The sequence below is a fragment of the Hipposideros armiger genome, unplaced genomic scaffold (assembly GCF_001890085.2).
Source record: "Hipposideros armiger isolate ML-2016 unplaced genomic scaffold, ASM189008v1 scaffold_18, whole genome shotgun sequence".
NCBI lineage: Eukaryota > Metazoa > Chordata > Mammalia > Chiroptera > Hipposideridae > Hipposideros > Hipposideros armiger.
In genome coordinates, this window is record NW_017731368.1 from 1,104,279 (window position 1) to 1,126,600 (window position 22,322).

The 22,322-nt window shown below is 43.2% G+C and overlaps 1 protein-coding gene and 1 pseudogene across 6 annotated transcripts in view; both read left to right on the forward strand.

The window, feature by feature from the left end:
- The window catches only part of IP6K1 (inositol hexakisphosphate kinase 1), a 44,597-nt gene that overhangs the window by 13,952 nt on the left and 8,323 nt on the right, over positions 1-22,322 (forward strand). Inside the window, exons 2-5 of one of the 6 annotated variants that reach the window (XM_019631555.1) lie at positions 3,914-4,008; positions 9,094-9,229; positions 9,368-9,717; positions 20,811-21,021. In XM_019631555.1, the coding sequence (XP_019487100.1) occupies positions 9,495-9,717; positions 20,811-21,021 (434 nt within the window). In that variant the 5' untranslated portion in view covers positions 3,914-4,008; positions 9,094-9,229; positions 9,368-9,494. Of the gene's footprint in view, positions 1-3,913; positions 4,009-9,072; positions 9,230-9,367; positions 9,718-20,810; positions 21,022-22,322 lie in introns of those variants that run through there. The other 5 variants (XM_019631539.1, XM_019631558.1, XM_019631564.1 and 2 more) reach the window with 5 other exon arrangements.
- LOC109375959 (aminoacyl tRNA synthase complex-interacting multifunctional protein 2 pseudogene) lies at positions 12,848-14,693 on the forward strand (annotated as a pseudogene).

Consider the following 22,322-nt stretch of genomic DNA (forward strand, 5'->3'; position numbering starts at 1 on the left):
AATGACAGCAACTTGTCTGTTCCCCTTCCCCCAATTCCCCGCCGCTGTTCCCATCCCCCCAATTCCCCAATAAAAATCTTAAAAAAAAATAATAAGCAATAGACATTATCAATAAACTTTGGGTTGTCGGAAAAGTCATGACGTATTTTTTCTGTTTTTCGTTGCAAAAATGCGTCATGACTTTTCCGACAACCCAATATATACTATGTCAGAAGGGGATAAGTACAATGAAAAAAAAAAGTAGAGCAGATTAAGGGGTATAGAGAATACAGGTGGGTTTACAGTTTAAATTTAGGGAGGTTAGGGAGCTCTCATTGAGAAAGAGACATTTGAGCTAAGACTTTTGAAGGAGGTGAGGGAGTAGCCATGTAGATATCTGGGCCGGGGGGAATGATCCAGGCAGAAGGAAGGGCTGTGCAAGGACTATAAGGGGGCAGTGTGCCTGTGTGTAGCCTGTGACTCTGGTGCGGTAATAAGCAGTGGGAGAGGGCTAGAGAATCAGATCAGAGAGAAAATGGGGTGGGGAGGAATGTAGAACGTGCGGGATCTTGTAAGGGAGTTGAACTTGTACTTCGGGTGAGATGGGGTGACATTGCAAGATTTTGAACGGACAAGTCACAGCATGTGACTCTCTTTTACAAAGTCACTATGATTGCTGTATTGAGAAGAGACTGTAGGAGAGCCATGATAGAAGCAGGGATGCCAGTTAGAAGGTGAGAGACGTTGGTGACCACACCAGGGTGGTGGCATTGGCGGTGGTGAGAAGTAGTTGGATCTGGATATGTTCTGAAGATACAGTCAGTAGGTTTACATGATACGGGGTTTGAGAGGAAGAGAGGAATCGAGTGGCTGCCAGGGTTTGGGTGAGAGGAGCTGTAAAAATGGATTTGGGGATGGGAAAGACTGCAGGTGGAGTTTTTTGCTGGGGCAGGGGAAGATGAGTTCTGTTTTAGCCATGTTAAATTTAAGCTTCCTAGATCAAATAGGCAGTTGTATATATGAATTTGGTGTTCAAGAGAGAAGACCAAAGTGAAAGGAGCTAGACAAGAGGGGACTGAGGACAAAGAACCAGCAGAGAAGACTGAAAAACAGGAAGATGAGGAGAGTGTAGTGCTTGAAGGCCAAGTGACGAAAACAGGTCAAGGAGTTCTAATAGCTTTTTCCCACTTCCAGGGGACTGTGATTGTATTCATACCCCTCTTTGGAACCATTGGTAATATGTTCTGTCATTTACTGTGTATTGACATCAGGCTTTTAGCACTGTGAAGGCTTTTTGTTTTTAATGAAGTATAAGTTCAGAGAATAATATAATACTAATGTACTCGACACATAGATTTAAAAATGGTAAGATTCTACCATATTTGTTTCAAACTTTTAAAAAGGAAATAAATTATAGCTAGAGCTGAAGCTCTCGCATCTTCCCAGCTGTCAACCCCCTGCTATCCTTTCCTCCTCTTAAGTTGGTGCTCGCCCTTTCATTCCATATCATTGTTCTTGTTAATACATATGTATGTGTTCACAAATCCATGTGTAATATAGTATTGTTATGTGTATTAAAAATTTACAATGGCATCATACTAGAAGTATTATTTCCCAACTTGCTTTTTCCAGCTGTATTCATGTTGACATATAGAGATTATTCATTCAGTACAATTTATGAATGTACCCATTCATTTATCCATCCCCCTTAATGGACATTTAGGTGGTTTCCCGTTTTTGTGTTACAACAATGCGGCAGCGAACATCCTTGAACTTGCCAGCTTGGGCATGTGCTGGGTTGTCTTTGGTTGTGGGTTGTCATCAATAGAGTAGGAGAGGAGCAATTTCTCCCTGACTGGCCAATGCTTGGTATGTTCACACTTTTTATTTTTGGCCAGTCTAATAGGAGTGCAATGATGTCCTATTTTAATTTGCATTTCCCCAATATTATGAAGGGGGAGCATCTGTTCATATGTTTATTAGCCATCTGAGTCTCCACATGAGGACATGTCTGCTAGTGTCTTGATCTTGAACTTATGAGATGCCAAAATGGTGAGAAATAAATTTCTGTTTGTAAGCCATCTAGTCTACGGTACTCTGTCACAGCAGCCCAAACTGACTAAGACAATTTCCTAAGGATTCTTCTCAAAAGCCGCCTTGTATTGGGTTGTCGGAAAAGTCATGACATATTTTGTCTATGTTTTTCAAAGGTCATTTATTTATATAAAGAATAAAGATCAATCAATGATATATTGCCTGTTTTGTTCGATAACCTTTTGCCATCCTTCAGTGAGCTTCATAATCCCTTGTTCATAGAAAGACCTGTCTTTATCGAAGAAAAACTGAACAAGGTGCTGATTTACAGCCTCATCTGAATTGAATGTTATACCATGCAAGGAGTTTTGAAGAGAGCGAAACAAGTGGAAGTCTGACGGCGCAAGGTCAGGCGAGTATGGTGGGTGTGGCAACACATTCCATCCAAACTCCAGTAATTTTTGACGGGTGATCAAGCTTTTGTGTGTTCTTGCATTGTCACGATGGAACAAAACTCCTTTACGTTTAACAAGCTCTGGATGTTTCTGGATGATGGAATCATTCAAACTGTCCAATTGCTGACAGTACACATTTGAACTGATTGTTTGGTTTCTTGGTAGGAGCTCGAAAAACACGACACCTTCAAAATCCCACCACACTGAGAGCATAACCTTCTGATGAATGTCTGCTTTTGATGTCGTTTGAGGCGAATCATCACGTTGGGACCAAGACCTTTTGTGCACCACATTGTTGTAAACAATCCACTTCTCATCACCAGTTATCAGTCGCTTCAAAAAAGGATTGTTTTCCTCACGTTTAATGAGCATATTGGAGATGTTTATACGCGCTGTGAAAAGAACTTCGTTTTAAGTTCATGTGGAACCCAAATATCGAGCTTGTTTACGTATCCCAGCTTCAGGTGGTCGTGAATGCTTGAATGATGGATATTCAATGTTTCTGTAGTCTCTCGTGTCATATAATGTGGGTTTGACCCGATGAATGCCTTTATTTTGTCGTCATCAACCTCTGCGGGCCTCCCTGACCGAGGAGCGTCGTTGAGATCAAAATCACCAGCACGGAATTTTGTGAACCATTGTTGGCACTGACGTTCTTGTAGACCATTTGTCACTGTAAACTTTATGCAACTTTTCGCAAGTTTGACTTGTGTTCTTTCCTTTAGGGAAGTAAAACAGTAAAATATGGCAAAACACACAGTTTGGTCTTCCATCTTCAACTTGTAAAATCTCCAAAACTCAGCCAAATCGCTCAGTTTTTTTTAGAATGAAGCTACTAGAACTGTCAGATGTCAAATAACATAGCAATAACATAGATGCGAATGACTCTAGTACTTCCAAAAATGAACCAGTGCCATCTGTTGCATGCATCATGACTTTTCCGACAACCCAATAGTTACTTCCTTTTAATACTCTTTAATGCCCCAAAGAGGAGAAATGCCCTGCTTCTGGAAAAGGAAAAGGGTAGAGAGGAAAGAAAATAGTAAATTTCCCTTCAATTCGGTCTGGGCAAATGCCACTTCCGACTTTGATGTCACTTCCGACTTTGATGTCAAAGAGTTAGGCTATAGGTATTAAATAATTTAATAAATTAATTGTAATTGCTTGTCAGTCATAGCAAAGGGCCATCAGGGTGACTGGGGAAAGTGGGAGCCTCTTTGTACCTGGAGATGCTTTTAATAAATGTCAGCTTTCTGCCAGTCTTAGAAACTGGGATGGCAGCTCACAAGTTCCTTCATAGCCATGGTGGCTGGGTCTGCCTTAGACACATCTGAGCAGTGGAATTAAAGTGGCTGTTTTGTAACACTCAGGCACCACCCTTCATTTCTTTCCTTGACACCCAGGAAACTACCTGTTGCCAGCTCAGAGGTCAATTTTTTTTACAGGGATTCCACGTTTCCAGAGAAAATCTTAATGAAGTTTACTTGGAAAGCAGACAAGGCAGGAACACACTTACGTGGAGCTAATTCTACACGGAAAGGTAAAACTTGGCTATGATTTCTGTAGTGACACAGCTCTCAGATGACGCATTCCAGGAAGAAACACTGAAATAATGGTCTCCATCTGAATTTCTCTCTGCCTAGAGCTTATAGCCCTTCTCACTATAGGCATGTTCTCCTGCCCCTAGATAGTCACAGTTCCCTGCCCTGGAAGACACTTGGTTACTGTGTACCTTCCCTTCACCTGGGTTTATATTCACTGATATGTCAGAAGTTTCTAACACTTCCGGGAGGTAGGGGAAGGACAGAATAGCCTCTCCCTGTCTTCTGGGCTTTACACATAATGGCTTCATACCGCAGAAGTTTGAGTAGCTCTGCTGGATATACTGAAAGGGATCTGTTAATATGTTAAGATGTATTGATCATCTCTGTGGGGTGGGGATTATGTGTGGTTTCTCCAGAGTGTTCTCACGATATTTCATATTACGTGACAGGGAGAAGGTGCTTACAGCCTTACTGGTTTGCATTGTACTTGGTTACTTGGTCTTGTTGTGCAGGAAGATCCCCGGGATGGTTGTACTGGTGACCATGTTGCACTGCATGATCAGAATATTGGGGTGACCATGATCCTCTCGGTGGCACTGGCAGCTGAATAACGGGTTGGAGATGCCGAAGGCAGGAGTGTTGTAGGAAAAGCTATAGAAACCTTTTATAGCGACAACCAGGAGTAGGAACGTCCAGGGTACAGCTGGACTAGGAGATGCGGTCACGTGTTCGCCTACAGAGGGCTCGAGGCCGTGATGGGATCTTTGGCGGCTTCCTAACTGCAGTTGATTCTGGAGTGCAATGGGCGATAAACCTGGGCATCACTTTCCAGAGGTGTTTCCCAGGTGACTGATGCAGGGGAGGAGCAGGTTCTCTGGCTTGTGAGTGGAATGTCAGATAGGTTAGTGTTTAGCAGAGGCTGCTGGTGATTGGCCTGCTTTCCAGGGGCTCAAGGTAGCTCATTTGGGATGCTAATTCTTGGCAAACAAAGGGTTTTAAAATATTGCCTTTATAAAGTGCCTCTCGCACAGAAACTTGGGAACTTTGAACAGCTTGGTTCTTGATGGGCCTTTGGCTGTTCATTCCTCCTTGTCCACTTGACTGACAGCTCCTCCCGAGAAATGGCTCAGCCGTTCCTGTTTCCCAGCCTCTCAGCATGTTTTCAGACCGAGCTTTCTTTCTGTTCCTGTTGTCCGTGTACTATTTACATGCCGTAGAAGCGCCACAGGAGGGGAAAATTCTGTCTGCTCCCTCAGCTCTTGTCTGAACCAAGTGTGACTGCGTAATGAGCCCTCGCTGCCTCATGGGAGGAGTTTATGACAAGCCTTAAGAAGAAATCACAAAATGAGAAACTGCAGTTGTGCTTAAGGGATCAAAGAGCATTTCGGGGGACTAAGGAGAATTCCTTTTTCTCAGCAGTGTTAATTACAAAGCAAAGTGAGTTTACAGAAGGAAAAAAAGATTAAGTCCTAATGTAGTTGAATGGATAGATGTGAGATCTTTATAATATGTAGATTATCTAATCTTTTTCTCTTCCTGAATAAACTCTTTTGATGTTGACAGGGAACGATGTCTAGTGGTTATTTTTTTTCAAAATAGAAGTATTTTTTTATTAGTCTCAACCAAAAAACCAACCTGTTACTATTGTCATAGCTGAAGATTTTGTCGTACGTTATGTATGTACTTGAGCAGTGCATAGGAATCACCACTGGATTGCAAACCAAATAGGGCACCTCGGTTTATTGCCACATGGGGAGAAGAGGCCCATTTGTAAAGTTTCTCCCAGGGAAATCTTTGGAGTCGCTTACCAAACAAAAAACCAAAACATATACTGGTGGCTTTTCTTGCTGGCAGTATAACTCATGGCAGCGAAACGAGAACCCCTCATTATTTCAGTTATCTGACATTACTTTTGAGACTTTGCACCTTTCAAAGAATTTGCAAGGTTTTTTGGTTTTTGCTTTTATGCCAGTAGTTCCTGATGTCTAGAAAAAGATTACAAAAGCTGTAGGCATCTTAAATGGCATAAACTACTTGAAATCAGGTCAGAGGACAGTCTGCAGAATCATGGAGGATTATTATACTCTGGAAAATGGGATTCATTGACTGTTGTATTTAGATGAGTTTGTAAAAAATCATGAAGTGGCAAAAAAAAAATGTGTCCTGGGCCGGCCGAGTGGCTCAGTTGGTTAAGAGCTCACTCAAGAGTTTGAGCTCTGAGCAACAGCGGTTCGATGCCCGGCCTGAGCTGAGCTGCCGCTGAGCTGCCAACAGGTGGCAGGATGGCTCAGCTAAAAAAAAAAACAAAAAAAACAAACGTGTCCTGAAGTGGCAAAAGTGTAAGTTTCTTTTATGGTCTGCCTCTTGTTGAATCACGGTAGAATTAGTTCTCAGCTAATTATTTGGGTATTTGGACAGTTTTATTACTACTTATTAGAGAATGAATTTTCCATTTGTCAGACTCTTTTTTTAGTGTCTTGGTACCAGCCCTGTGGACCAGATATAAATCAAATTCTCTGCCTTCAGCGACACTTTAAAGATTGTAGAGCTACATTTTTCATTTCTGGCCTTGGGGAGAGTGTGTCCTTTTGTCATCAGTCAGGGGCTTGTTCTTTAGTGGCTGGAAGTTTTCTTGTCATCAGAAAACACTACTGACTTGTTTATGTGCAAAGTGTATTAACTGTAGACCTGGGGATTTTGATGCAACCATTTCTGTCCTTTTATTTAGGGTGGTTTTGGCTACAAGTGACAGAAAACCCTAATGTGACTGGCCTAAAGCATAAAAGGAAATTGATTTTGTCCCATACAAGATATCTAGTGCTTTCATGACAGCATCGGGGGCTCTGCATGCCCAGCATGTAGCCTTGTCTTTGGCTGGTATCTTGTAAGGTCCCAAGGCGGCTGCAGTAAGTAGCCTCACTTATCACATCCAGACAGAATAATATCCTGAGGAAGAGCAGGGATGCCATTCTCCTGTTTTTAAGAACAAGGTAGCTTTTCCCAAGAACGCCTGGCCAATTTCCCTCCTACCTCATTGGGCAGAAGAGGGTCTCATGCCCTTTCCTAAACCAGCCACTCAGAAGAACGGAGGTACTGCTCACGATTCTCCCTGGGCTAGAATGGCGTCACATGCCCTCAAGGTTTGGCTACCTGAACAAGACTGTGACTAAATTAACAAGGACATAGTGGGAAGGACGTCATCAGCTACAGCCCTCAGTCCATGGGCCTCGGTGGACACCAGGCTTCCCAAGCAACCGCTGGTTGTTTATAAAAGAGTCAGCCTTGCTATTTCCAGGCTTCCAAGCCTGGGCAGTAGGCGAGACAAGCCCAAGCCCCTCCGCTGCACCAGCACATCCTGCAGGGTTAGCAGTGGGCATGTCTTCATTTTACAGGTGAGGAAACCTAACGTTAAATGACTTACCGAAGGCTCCACACCTTGTAAGCCAGGGCCTCTCAGGCTGAGAGAGTTCTAGGCACTCCCACTTTTTCACATACTTAAAAAGAAACACCAACAGTTATAGACATGTGGTATGTTTTACGTGTTTACGTCTAAGGAAATATTTCAAACACAAAAACAGTACTAGAACTCTATGTAGACATCATGTGGAAACAAAATACTGGAAGTCGAGATCTGCGTGGAGGTTGGACCTCTGCCTCTCAGTCCTGTGGAGGCTGCAGAGGTTCTCCCAGAGGCCAGGGATGGCCGTTCCCTTGACCCTCCTCCTGCCCAACTCTTCTGTGGCGCTTGGCACTGTTGACGCCTCTCCTTTCCCAGACACCTACTGACCCAGGCTAGGAAGATTAGCACCTTCCTGGTATCCCCCCTGCAGTCAGAGGCCATCCCAGGGTGAAGCCGAGCCAGGGTGGGACCTGACTGACAGTGCCAACTAGAGCCCGCTGCCACAGTGGGCACCTCCAGGAGCCCTGAGAACAGGCCCTCCCAGGTGCTCCCCTACTTTCCACTGTAAGCACTGCCACTGTGAGATTTTTTTTTTACTTTCTTTTTTTTTTACTTTCAGTGCTTTTACTCACTGTGATCCTCTTCTGGAATTATTGAATTCATTCCAGCAAACCTTTTTTTGAGCACTTACTGTGTGCCAGGAACTGCATTGGAGATGAGGGAGAATGGTCTGTGGTGGTGACAGACAAGTAAAAAGACGGCAGCACAGTGATGCGTTGCTGTGACGGAGTCAGCATGGGTACCTGGTGTGTGCCGAGCTCATGGTCAGAGAGACGGAGTCTGGGAAAACTCCCCGGGGCTGGACTTGCCTTCTCCTGGAGGACTAGAAAGTGGATGTGTGCGCTGAAGCAGTGCTCATCTGCGTAGGGGAGTGGGGGTGGAGGACAATTATTTGTGTCGATAGCAGTGAAGTAGAATATCGTTTCTTGGGCAGCTTTGGATTAAGAAAATTTTGCAGTTTTGCAAGTGTTCTTGTATAGCGCATTTTGCCTGTAATTATGAGGTTCAAGAAAAAAATAATGGTTTGACTCTTGCAGGTAAAACCATATTCGTGAGCTACAAATATTTTTGTTTTTTAGAATTGATCTTTCAGATGTAGTCTTGACAATAGATTCCTAATTTTAAAAATACATTCAGCATTAAGGAAGGGGCCTACTGCTTTAACTTTCTTGAGAGAAAATGGACATTACAAGGAGGGTATTTAAGTACAAAGAGCTTTTCCTTGTCCCAGAAAGGGAAGCTCTGTGGTCCTAGACATGATCCTAAATTGATGGCCATAGACTGAAAGTGGACAAAATCTGAAGCCAGAATTCCTTTGGGAAAAGCAAAAACCTTTTCATGATTCTACAACTCAGCAAGGAGTGGCTTTCCCTACCTGGTCCTTGCACCTTCCGCAGAAAAGTTGGGTATCTAGCATGACCTGATTTCTCAGGCAGAAACCCTTCCTTCGAGTCACGGAGAGACCCTCACCAGTACTGGATATCGTGTGAAGTATGAACAGAGTGAATTTGTGTTGCTTTCTGTTCTTTTCCTGAACTCTTCTCTTTGAATGTGCAATGAATACGGACGGTGCCTTCCTGATGGTTGTAATATACTGTAGCTCTAAAATCAAATCCTTTAGAGAACTTAGAATGCATCTGAGAACTGAGAAAGGAAGAGAATGTGGGCTTTTGTGCATAAAAAGATGGATGGAGGAGACCAAAGATGCATCATTCAACAAAAATGTACCTACCGCCTCTCACGCACCAGCTAGTTGTGTGAGTACATGCGGGGGGAACATGTAGGGGACCCAACAGACTCCCTGTTCTTACTCATGGAGCAGATATTCTGTGGAGTCTACGGAAACTAGCTTGCCAGGGGTTCTGATTCCCTCTTTTCCTCTTCCTTTCTGTTAGGAAAGAAGAATAATCTGAACAGACTCTGACTGTTGGCTTTCAGCTTGCCAAACCTTCTACCCAGCTCTCCTTTTGTGGTCCATGTGCTGCATCCTCTGCCCTCAGTGTGCAACTGGCCCCCTACGCAATGTGTGTTTGTCAAACCATGGAAGTGGGGCAGTATGGCAAGAACGCAAGCCGGGCCGGAGACCGGGGAGTCCTCCTGGAGCCCTTCATCCACCAGGTGGGCGGGCACAGCAGCATGATGCGCTACGACGACCACACTGTGTGCAAGCCCCTCATCTCCCGGGAGCAGCGCTTCTACGAGTCTCTCCCTCCCGAAATGAAGGAGTTCACCCCTGAGTACAAAGGTTAGTCACTGGCCAGCTTGGAGAGAGCAGCAGCCTTGAGCTTATAGGCCCTCAGCTCAGTCTTCCTTGTTCTGTTTGCCCTGTGATGCGACAGGAGGGCTCTCTTCTCAGCACAGCTCAGTCATTTCATTAGGCAGAGTCCAAGGCTGCAGGCATCAGTGAGGTCTGTAGATCTGGAAAATTGAAGTTATTGATAGGTAAACCCGAGAAGAACTCACAGCGTTAAGTCCCACTGGTGAAGGGCATCTGGTGTCAGGGGTTCCTGTTTGCTGGGACAATCAGGCAAGAAGGGGGCAGTCCTGCTCTGTCCCAGAGGAGAAAGGGTTGGATGCTTTCCAGGCCACGGCAGTAAGACAGCTGGCAAGGAGGCTCTGTGCATGGAGCCTGTGTCTGCATGTGCTGAGGGAATGAATGGATGGTAAGAAATTTACGGAAGGACAGGTCTGGATGGAGGGCCTAACCTTTAAAGGAAAAATAATCAATTTTAAAATATAAATTAACTTTACATAGTGGAATCCCATGAGTATATACCAGAATTAAGTGACTTTTAAAATCATTTTTGTCACTGTGTTTATACAGTTTTATGATTGCCCATAATGTATAAGTTATATTTTTTGGTGTTCTGCTTTTTAACTTTTCTCAAGCTTCAATTTGCAAAAACCAATCCATATCACTGTTGACTTTTGTTTCCTAACTTTTTTTTTATTGTGGTAAAATATATATAACATAAAGTTTGCCATTTTTACGTATATAATTTAGTGGCATTAAGTACATTTACAATGTTGTATAACCATTATTATCTATTTCTGGAACTTTTTCATCGCCTCAAACAAAAGCTCTGTACCCATTAAACAGTAACTCAGAGATATAGAGGAAAAACGGATGGTTACTAGATGGGGGGGGGGTGGAGGAGAAGGTGAGGGGATTAGATAGCACAAATTGGTAGCCACAGTATTGCCATGGGAATATGAAAGACAGTTTGGGGAATATAATCAATAATGTTGTAAAGGTTTTGTAGGGTGTCAGATGAACACTTGTCTTATTAGGGAGACCACTTCATGGATGGTGTAGATGCCTGACCACTGCGCTGTACACCTGAAGCTGAAGCTGAATAATACTGAATGTCATATAGTCATGGGATGTGGAGTACAGCATAGGGAATAGAGTCAATGGAACTGTAACAGATAGAGATAATGTCAGAGGGGTAGTAGATTAGGGGAGGGGGGTTATCACTTTGTGAGGAGTGTAAATTGCTAACTATTACATTTTTTTTGTACACCTGAAACTAAAAAAAAACAACAACTCCCCATCCATTTTGCCCCTGCCCGAACCCCCTGGTAACCTCTGATCTACTTGCAGTCTCTACAAACTTGCCCATGGTAGCTATTTCATGTATGTGGAACCCAGTGATTTTGGTCCTTTTCTGTCTGGCTTGTTTCACTTAGCATAATGTTTTCAAAGTCCATCCACCGTGCAGCCTGTATCAGAACTTCATTTCTTTTTATGGCTGAATACTATTCCACTGTAAATATATAGCACATTTGGTTTATCCATTCATCTGTGGGTGAGCACACACTTGGGTTCTTTTCACCTTTTGACTATTGTGAATAATGCTTCTGTGACTATTAGCTCACCAGTATCTGTTTGAGTCTCTGTTTTTAGTTCTTTGGGGTATATCCCTGGGAGTGGAATTGCTGGATAATATGGTAATTCTGTGTTTAACTTTTTGAGGATTGTCAAACTGTTTTCGATAGCGGCTGTACCAGTTGACATTCTTACCAGCAGTGTTCCTACTACTTCTCCACACTCTTGCCAACACTTACTCTCCATTTTTTAGAAATTATTATAGCCGTCCTAGTAGGTGTGAAGTGGTATCTCATTGTGCTTTTGATTTGCATTTCCTTAATGACTGATGATGCTGATGTGCTTAGTGGCCATTGTACGTCTTCTCTGGAGAAATGTCCGTTCAAGTCCTTTGTGCAGTTTTGAATTGGATGGTTTGTTTGCTGTTGTTTTCAAAACAGGAAGAAGATTGAATTTGGAGGAATAAATAGTCTAAGGCTGCCAAGTAAGAGAGAAGCCAGAGTCAAACACACTGCCATCTCTTAAGCGGCTAAGAAACAACAGTTGCAAATGCTTTATAAATGCAGCTTCAGCCACTTACTTGTCTGCACCAAACACATCCATGGCCAAACCTTCTGCTATAAATATGCCAAAACCAGAATGAGAACTGCAGGCCCTCCTGCAGCTAAGGAGAAAACCTTTGAAAAGGGAGTTGAGCCCAACTCGAGAGAAGTGTTTTCTAAGTCACAGCCCCCAGAATTGGGACAAGCTGGGATCTCCAGGTACTTCCCGGAGAAGGAGTGTCAGTCATAGCACTGGTTCAATTCCCTCAAACCTTCTCTCAGACTGGGGGCAGAGGTCTTCAAAAACCATAGCAAATCCTGAGTAGCTACTTGATTTTCTTTCCTCTGGCTGCATTTTCACTAGAAAAGAGTAAATATGCTTTCTCAAAAATATAATTAAATTAAACTAAAATTGATCCCTTCTTTTTAAGCCAAATGAAGCCCAATTTATTCAAAGAAAATGGAAGACATTATTGGTCCAGTTCATGTATTTCAAAGACCAGCAGCATAGGGTTTTTACCTTTTATTTTGAAACACACTTAAAATTACAGGGCTGGCTGAGTGGCTCAGTTGGTTAAGAGTTGGCTTAAGAGCGCGAGCTCTGAGCAACAGGGTCACCAGTTCGATTCCCACATGGGCCAGTGATGCTGCGCCCGAGCTGAACTGTTGCTGAGCTGCCAACAGGTGGCAGGATAGCTCAGCTGGTGTAACAACAAGATTGCCTGTTTGATGGTGGCTATGCCCACCCGCAACTAAAGACTGAACTCAGCACCTTGAGCTGAGCTGCTGCCCAGATGGCTCAGTGGATAGGGCGTGCGCTCTTAACAACAAGGCTGCTGGGTTCGACTCCCACATGGGATGGTGGCTAAGCCTACCCACAACTAAGAGTGTAACACAGCACCTTGAGCTTAGAGGCCACGAGCTGCTGACCAGAAGCCAGATGGCGACTGGCGCCCTTCACAACGAAGATTGAAGAACAACAACTTGGCTGGTCCCCTTCTCTAATTCCCCAATAAAATCTTTAAAAAAATAAAAAATAAATAAAAAATAAATTACAGAAAAGTTGCAAAAACCATGGCCTTCCCGTAAGCCCAGCTTCCTCGAATGCTCCCACAATACTGGCGTGCCAGGTAAAGCCCTGCCACAAGGCAGCACATGTCTCTGCAGAGAGCTCTCCTTCTGTGTGACTGGCCCCGCAACGTGCACGGCAGGACTGGCAGCCCTGTGCAGGAAGAGTCTGACCCAGCCCTTGAGTCCTGCCAAGGTGATATTTTAAAACGTCTTTATGAATTGAAAGCTGTGGTTGATGGTCTTTCCAAGATGATTCACATGCCAGGTGTGGACTTGGATGTAACCCACGTAATGCAGGCTGATGAGCCCACTGCTTTATTGCCCAGTGCGTTGAACTTAACTCCAGTTCTCGGAAAGGATTCCAGGGTACTGAAGACATGGTGATTGACACAGACCCCACCTCCCCTTCCCTCTCCCTGCACCAGCTGCTCTGTCACCACTACAGGGTCCTGCCCACTGATGACAGGCATTCAGCAGTCAAGAGCATGCCAGCAAACCTTCTCATGTGCTTAGGCGAGTGGACTAAAAACATCCCCTTCATGAAGATCAGCTAGGTTTTACTTTAATTTGGAAGAATGTGCCTGCCGAAGACTCAGTGAAGTTCAGTGTCCAAATGGTGTCCCATCGAAGGAGGAGGGGAACACTGCATGTTTTTGTTCTCTCTGTTTGGCCAGAAGTATAATGCTGTGAATTTAACCCATATGACTAGCTGGGTAGATAGAGTTATTTTTCAGCTAAAAGAGGAAAGCAGTAAAGAAAAAGCCACTGTGTTTCTTGACTTCTGCTCTGGGGCAGAGCCCCTGGCTCATTGGGAATGACCTCCCTGTGGCAGATGTGTTGTGGTCTGCGCTCCAGTAGCGGGAGGCTGCAGTGGGGCAGTGCTAGCCGCAGAAGTGGATGAGGGCCTGTGAAAACCTGGCCCCTCTTAACACTGTCTTCCAGCCCCTTAAGTAGATTTCAGTAACTGATTTTAAAGGGTTTCGATTTTAAGAATGGTACTGTTTCACACCTATTGTTGGTAAAGGGACTTATACTGAAATCAAAGTCTTTATTTAAGCCAGTTGTTGAGTATCAATAAAAGCATCGTATTAAAAAAAACATAACTCTAGTACAATTTATGATCACCAAAACCAGGAAATGAACATTGATATAATACTATTAACTAACCTGTACACTGTATTCAAATTTAGGTAGTCGCCCCCCACCCCCAATGTCCTTTTTCTGGCCCAGGATGTCACATTGTATTTATTTAGTCTTCCTTAATGTCCTCCAGTCTAGGACTGTTTCTCAGCCTTTCTTGGTCTTTCATGACCTGGACACTTTTGAAGAGACTAGCAGGTGTTTTGTAGACTGCCCTTGAATTTGGATTTGTCTTCTATTTCCTCATGATTAGATTGAGGTGATAAACTTTGGGCTACAGAAATGACCCTGTGGCCTCTTCAATTCATCATGTCAGGAGGTACCTGTCTTGCTACTGGTGATTTAACTTGGATCACTTGATTGCAGTGGTGACTACCAGGCTTCCCCACTGTAAAGCTATTATTTTTAACATTGTAATGAATGACTATCTTAGGGGAGACACTTTGAGACTCTAAATATCTTGTTCTTGTACTTTAGCCCACCAATATTAGAACCCATCAGTGGTTCTTGCCTGTAGCAATTATTACTGTGTTGCATGCCTAATGGTAACTTATGTTTCCATCATTCCTTCTATATTTACTAATTAAAAGGAATTACAGGAGTGACTGGTTAGCTCAGTTGGTTAGAGTGTGGTGCTGATAACGCCAGGGTTGCCAGTTCGATCCCTGCATGGGCCACTGTGAGCTGCGCCCTCCTTCAAAAAAGAGTCAACTGTGCCACTGTAGCATGAAAGCAATGTGTAACCAATGACCATGGCTGTTCCCAAATAAAATAAAATAAAATAAAGTAAAATAAAATGGAATTACAGTTCTATAAGGAAGAACTGTCCCTTCTCACCCATTTGTCAGTATGGACTTACGGATATTCCTCAACTTATTCTAGATTTGGCCACTGGGACTCCTTTACATTAGCTCTTGTGTACTTGGGACATATACCCGCTCATTTTTTACTGCTTTCTTACTTTCAGTTACCACAAGATGCTCCAGGCTCATCTTGTATTTTTCCTGTCCCCAATTAAGGGATCAGCCGTTTCTGCAAGGAGCTCTGCCTTCTTTTATGGTAGGAATAGTATTTAGAAAAACTGAGATCTTGATGCTAGGTGTACTGAGTGCTATTGGAATACCATTGCTTTTAGGCCTTTTCAGCAGACAGGTCTAGAAAATACCTGTAGATACACTAACCCATACGTATAATACATACATATCACTTTATTGCCAGAAGCACAGGTGTGTTAAAACTCAACTGAGCTAAGGAAAAATGTCAATAATCTATATTTTGGCAGTAGGTTTGAAGAGAGATTTTCATTGATTTAGTGTGACCAGCTACAGTCATCAAGTGTCACTGCTTGTAGTACTAAATGTAAAGTTCTAGGCTCCTGTATCCTTATGCAGAACTTTGCCTCATTCATTTATCAAGTATTTTTTGAGCATCAACAAGATGCTAGGCCCTGTGCTCATGAGTGTGAGACAAGAAGGCCTACGTTCAGGGAGCTTGGGTAACTGCTAATGTGAGAAACACAGAGTCAACAAGCATATGGACAAAATCATTACAGATTGTGATGAAGTGCTCTGAAGAAACTAAGTAAGGTCCTGTAATTGAAAATGGTAAGGCTTCCCGGACACTTGCTAAATATGATCAGGGAAGGAGTATCTGGGGATACTTGAAGGACTGAAGGATGAGGAGCAGCTGTGGGCACAGGCAGTGGGAAGAACATTACAAGCATAAGCAAAAGTCCTGAGGTTAAAAACAAAATTGGGTATTCTAAGAATTAATTAATCTCTTTTTGCTAATTAAGAGTTAAGAAACAATCCGATTCAAAAATTGTCAAAGGACTTAAACATTTCTCCAGAGAAGATGCACAAATGGCTAATAAGTACGTGAAAAGATGCTCAGCTCATTAGTCATCAGGGAAATGCAAATCAAAACCACAGTGAGATACCACTTCACACCTACTAGGACTGCTATTAAAAAGGAAGGACGGAAAGACAGACAAGTGTTGACAAGGGTGTGGAGAAGTAGGAACACTGCTGGTAAGAATGTCAAATGGTATAGCCGCTATAGAAAACAGTTTGACAATCCTCAAAAAGTTAAACACAGAATTACCATATTATCCAGCAATTCCACTCCCAGGGATATACCCCAAAGAACTAAAAACAGAGACTCAAACAGATACTGGTGAGCTAATAGTCACAGAAGCATTATTCACAATAGTCAAAAGGTGAAAAGAACCCAAGTGTGTGCTCACCCACAGATGAATGGATAAACCAAATGTGCTATATATTTATAGTGGAATAGTATTCAGCCATAAAAAGAAATGAAGTTCTGATACAGGCTGCACGGTGGATGGACCCTGAAAACATGCTAAGTGAAACAAGCCAAACAGAAAAAGGACCAAAATCACTGGGTTCCACATACATGAAATAGCTACCATGGGCAGGTTTGTAGAGACTGCAAGTAGGTCAGAGGTTACCAGGGGTTCAGGCAGGGGTAAATGGATGGGGAGTTACTGTTTAATGGGTACAGAGCTTTTGTTTGAGGCGATGAAAAAGTTCTGGAAATAGATAATAATGTTTATACAATATTGTGAATGTACTTAATGCCACTGAATTGTACATCTTAAAATAGTTAAACAAATTTATGCTATATATGTATATCTGTTTAAACCAATCTTATAAATGCCAGGAAAATGAGGATTTATATCAGATGAATTAAAAGACTATTAATTTTTTTGGGCTGGCCGAGTGGCACGATGGTTAAGAACTGGCTTAGGACGCCAGAGGGCCCCGGTTCGGATCCCGCATATGAGGGCCAGTGACACTGCCCTCCACAGCTAAGATGCTGAACAACAGCTCAACCTGGAGCTGGGCTGCCCTGAGTCGCCAGCGATGGCGTAGGCTGCAATCCCTGTGGCAGTGGGTTGCCATGGGCTACCGTATGTAGCCAGCAGCCAGCGTGAGCAGCCAGCAGCCGCAGTGAGCGGCCGTCCAGAAGCCGGCGACTTATCTGCCTCGCCAGAGAAGAGCGCAATGATGGTGCCAACTTGGGCCAGTGAAGCAACGTCCTCCACAACTAGACTGAAGAACAAAACGACAGCAACTTGTCTGTTCCCCTTCCCCAATTCCCCAGTGCTGTTCCCATCCCCCCAATTCCCCAATTAAAAAAAAATTTTTTTTTAAAGACTATTACTTTTTATTTTCCTACCGTGCATTCTGCCTAGGTGTGAATAATGAGGTAAAAAAATGTCAGGATCAAAAATATTTTTTTCCTAAAACTCTTGGTAGATTGCATGGCTCAATTAATGACCAAATCTCACCTGCTCTTAGAGGGAGCTAGGTCCTTCCTGCCCTGCCCACAGCATAGCCGTTTCTCCCCTGATCAGATGTGATGCTCTGTGTCTGCCAGTGGTAGTACTCAGTGGTATGTGCGTACAGAGAATTAAAGGTCTCCAGTTTAGCTTCAGGTGACCCTACAAGGCAAGAAAAGAGCTAATTGTAAAAGGAGAGAATGATACAATTGACTATATAAAATTTAAAACTTTTATATATCAAAATACACCTTTAAAGAAAATAAAGAGATAAAGATATTTGCACATGCAGTGGACCAAGCATTAGTTTCCAGGAAAAAATATATACAGATGTACATTTTTTTGGTATATGTAAATTTAAGGAAATCAATAAGAAAAAGTTCAGTAGAAAAATGAGCAAAAAATAAAGTCAATGAAAACCAAAGACCAGCAGCTGATTCTTTGAAAGAACAATAAAATGGATAAATCTCTAGTCAGACTGATCAGCAAAAAGAGAGCATCAATTTCCAGTATCAGAAATGATAGCTGTATCATCAGTACAGATTCTACTGATATTTAAAAACAAAAAGAATATTATGAACAACTTTATGACAACAAATTCTACAACTTAGATGAAATACGGTTTCTTGAAAGACACAAACTATGAAACTCACTCAAGAAGAAAGGAATAGGGCCTGCCGAGTGGCGTGTTGGTTAAGAGTTGGCTTGGGATGCCGGCTCTGAGCAGCAGGGCCGCAGTTTGTATCCCATATTAGGGCCAGTGACGCTGCGCCCTCTACAGCTAAGATGGTGAACAACAGCTCGACCTGGAGCTGGGCTGTGGTGAGCGGCCTGCAGCCAGCATGAGTTGCCAAGAGCTGCCGTGAGCGGCTGCCCAGTGGCGGGCGACCGATCTACCTCACCTGGGAAGAGCGCAACGATCACAATACCAACATGGACCAGTGAAGCGACGTCCTCCACAACTAGACTGAAGAACAAAAGGACAGCAACTTGTCTGTTCCCTTTCCCCAATTCCTTAATAAAATCTTTAAAAAATAAAAATAAAAAAAGAAATGAATAACCTAAAAAGCCCTATCTATTAAACAAATTGAAATTGGAGTTCAAAGCATTCTAGCAAAGAAAACTCTAGGCCCACCCAGCCAATTCTACCAAATATTTAAGAAAGAAATATTACCAGTTCTACACAAACTCTTCCAAAAAAATTGAAGAGAGATGTGTTCCAATTCAAAGTCCATTATAAGAAAATAAATGTTCTTAAGAACCTAGATGTTAAACATTTGAACAAAATTTTAGCAAGTTGAATCCAGTAATATATTAAAAAGGTAATATGTCATGATTAAGTAGGGTTGATAAGAGTAATACAGGGTAGGTTGCAGGTAGGTTTAACATTCAAAAGCAAATGTAATTTGCCATATTAATAGCCTTAAAAAAAGAAAAAAAATTATATGATTATCTTCATAGATGCAGAAAAAGCATTTGACGACATCCAATATCCATTCTTGATAAAACAACAAAACTCTCAGCAAAGTAGGAATGGAAGGAAAGTTCCTCAGGCTGATAGAGGGCATCTATGAAAAACCTACAGCTAGCATCATACTTAATGATCAAAGATTACTTCCCCCCTCCAAGATCAAGAACAAGACAAGAGTGTCCATGCTCACTACTTCTAGTCAACATTTTGCTGGTGGTTCTGGCCAGTGCAGTTAGGCAAGAAAATGAAGTGATAAAAAGCATCCAAATTGGAAAGAAGTAAAACTGTCTTTGTTTGCAGACACCATAGAATTCTGTCTTCAGCGAAAATATCAATGAAGTATTGGAGTAGAATAAAGTCCTGCAAAAGACTCAGAAAATTGACCTCTTGAACACCCTTTCTTAGGAAGTTACTTGAAGATGTTTTCCACTCAAATGAGTAAACCAAGAACTGGGAGAAGTAGAGGATCATGGAAGATGGTTTTCACTCTGGTTAGTTACAACAGGGAGGGGCCCAGCATGGGAGCTGTGTGGCCAGCCTGGAGGACACTAGATCAGAGCATGAGGGGTTGCCCAGGAGACAGAGAAGATTGTAGACCAGAGGGCACTCAGGCTTGAACAGAATTGAGGCTCTGGTAAAGACAGACAGGAAGTTACAAAGGCCAAGACCTGTAGGAGAGGCAGCCACCTGTGTAAGAAAGCCAGAGCACCAATGTGAAGCCCACTAAAGTGAGGCACGTGTTTGAGCAACGTAATGGGAATGTGTTTTTTTTCCTCACTAATTTTCAGACTGCAAAACCAATTTTTGCATACCAAGGGTGAAGAGAAATGTAGCTGACAGAAGGTTAGACATGGAAGTTAGAGAAAAGGCAGCCTGGACCTTTCTATTATAAAAAGCAAACAAAACCCTCCTCTTTGAGTTAGATTTCAAGGCATTGTGTTTTAACTGCTTTGTTAATCCAGAAGAAACTACAAACAACCTCTTTGATAAAAACGGACACAATAAACTGTTTTGCATGAGTACAGTGTGGAAAATACAAAGCTGTCTCAACTTAGGAATGCTGGTGGTTTGATGGATGGAAGTTCTGACTGGTGAGGTTAGAAAAGTCTGATGCTCAGTGTGGGCAGAAGACATATGTTTGGGTCTGTCTTGGAGAGAGAAGTCTTGATGTCTCTTTCTCTCTAGGTGACACTGTCAGGCAGAAGAAAACCCAGATCTAGAGGAGGAAACAGGAAATGGCAGCAGCATAGAGCAGTTAAATAAATAGAGGGTTATGTCAGGTATGGATGTCACTGAGGGAACACAGTTCTCTGAAGGGCGCAGAAGTCAGTAATTGAAAGTGAGAGTGCCAGATATGAAAATGGGAAATAGGGGTCGGCTGAGTGGCTCAGTCGGGTCACTGGTTCAATTCCCACATAGGCCAGTGAGCTGCGCCCAAGCTGAGCTGCCACTGAGCTACCAACAGGTGGCAGGATGGCTCTGCTGATGAGAGCACATGTGCCTAACAACAAGGTGGCTGGTTCTACTCCCACATGGGATGGTCGGCTACACCCATCTACAACTAAGATTGAACACGGCACCTTGAGCTGAGCGGCCGTGAGCTGCTGACGGGTGGCCGGATGGCGACTGGACTTGGAGCTGAGCTAGCTGTGCCCTCCACAACTAAGACTGAAGGACAACAACTCGGCTGTTCCCCTTCCCCAATTCCCCAATTCCCCAATAAAATCTTAAAAAAAGAAAAGAAAATGGGAAATAAATATAGATTTATCCAAGATCAAAAGTAAGTAGCAGACTTAGAGTGGGGGTGATTGGTCAGCTATGTTCTGGAAGGATGTCTGCTGGTCATTGTTCCTACATTGACCTACAGTTTGTTCAGGGCAGGTGATGTCTGTGTGCTATGGAACAGGCAGTGCTAGCAGTCTGTGGTGCATGGACCCAGCCTGTGTAGACAGTTGTTGACTGGCTGCCTTTTTTTCAACAGGCGTGGTGTCTGTCTGTTTTGAGGGGGACAGTGATGGTTACATCAACTTGGTGGCCTACCCTTATGTGGAAAGTGAGACCGTGGAGCAGGATGACACACCAGAGCGGGAACAACCTCGGCGCAAGCACTCCCGCCGGAGCCTGCATCGGTCAAGCAGTGGCAGTGACCACAAGGAGGAGAAAGCCAGCCTGTCCTTTGAGACCTCTGAGAGGTGAGAGGGTGGTGAGCAGGGCTGAAGGGGCACGGCTACTCCTGTCAGCACAGATGCTCGAGACATTTCTAGAGTCCTGACACATCATGCATGGGGAAGTAGGACCCAAGTTTGGGGGAAGGTGGCTGGTGTTCAGAGATGTGGCCTGTCCCCTGTGTGTCACATCACCCCAGTGATGCCTCCTTCTGAGTATGGCTGTCCCTGGTTAAGAGAGATGGAAGCTGTCTGGGCCCTTGGGAAGCAAGGACTCCTCTGGCTTCCAGCTTTGTCAGGTCTTGCATCCGCAAGACAGGCCCAAGTGCACTGGCCCATGGTGAGGCTGCAGCTGCTTGCTGACCTGCAGGATGTCAGAGCCCAAGGGCAGTGAGGGGCCATCCAGACTTGTGTGTCAGACCTCTCTGAGATACTGACATCTGCTATTAACCCTTTCCCTGTACCTAGAATTGAGTTTATTGCTCTGGAAATGGATTTTTTTTGTAGATTAGGAAAATAATCTACAAAGAATTACGTTTCTATTATTATTATTATTATTATTATTTTTTTAGCTGAGCCATCCTGCCACCTGTTGGCAGTTCAGCTCAGGCCGGGAATTGAACTGGCGACCCTGTTGCTCAGAGCTCACATTCTTGAGCGAGCTCTTAACCAACTGAGCCACTCTGCCAGCCCTAAGAATTATGTTCCTTGATATTTCATTCAAAAAATGTGAACTCCCACTAGGGTAGCTATAATCAGGACAGACAAAAGGGTTGATGAGAATGGAACCTTCCTACATTGCTGATGGGAATGTAAAGTAGTACAGCCACTCAGCATAACGATTATTAGTTCTTCAAACAATTCGCCCAACAATTCCACTCCTAGGTATTAACCCAAGAGAATTGCAGAAATATATTCACACACAAAACTTGTACACAAATGTTCATAGCAGCATTATTCCTAATAGTCCAAAAGTGGAAACAACCCAGGTGTCTGTCAGCTGATGAATGGATAAATAAAATATGGTCTATCCATATAATAAAATATTACTCAGTGATAAAAAGGAGTGGAGTACTGATATGCTCCACAACACAGATGAACCTTGAAAACATGCTCAGTGAAGGAGGCCAGACACAAAAAATCATGTGTTGTCTGATTCCATTTAGATAAAATGTTCAGAACAAGCCAATCCACAGAGACAGAATGCATGTTTTTGTTTGTTTGTTTGTTTGTTTTTTAAATATTTTATTGGGGAATTGAGGGAGGGGAACAGCGCTGGGGAATCTGGGGAAGGGGAACAGACAAGTTGCTGTTGTTTTGTTCTTCAG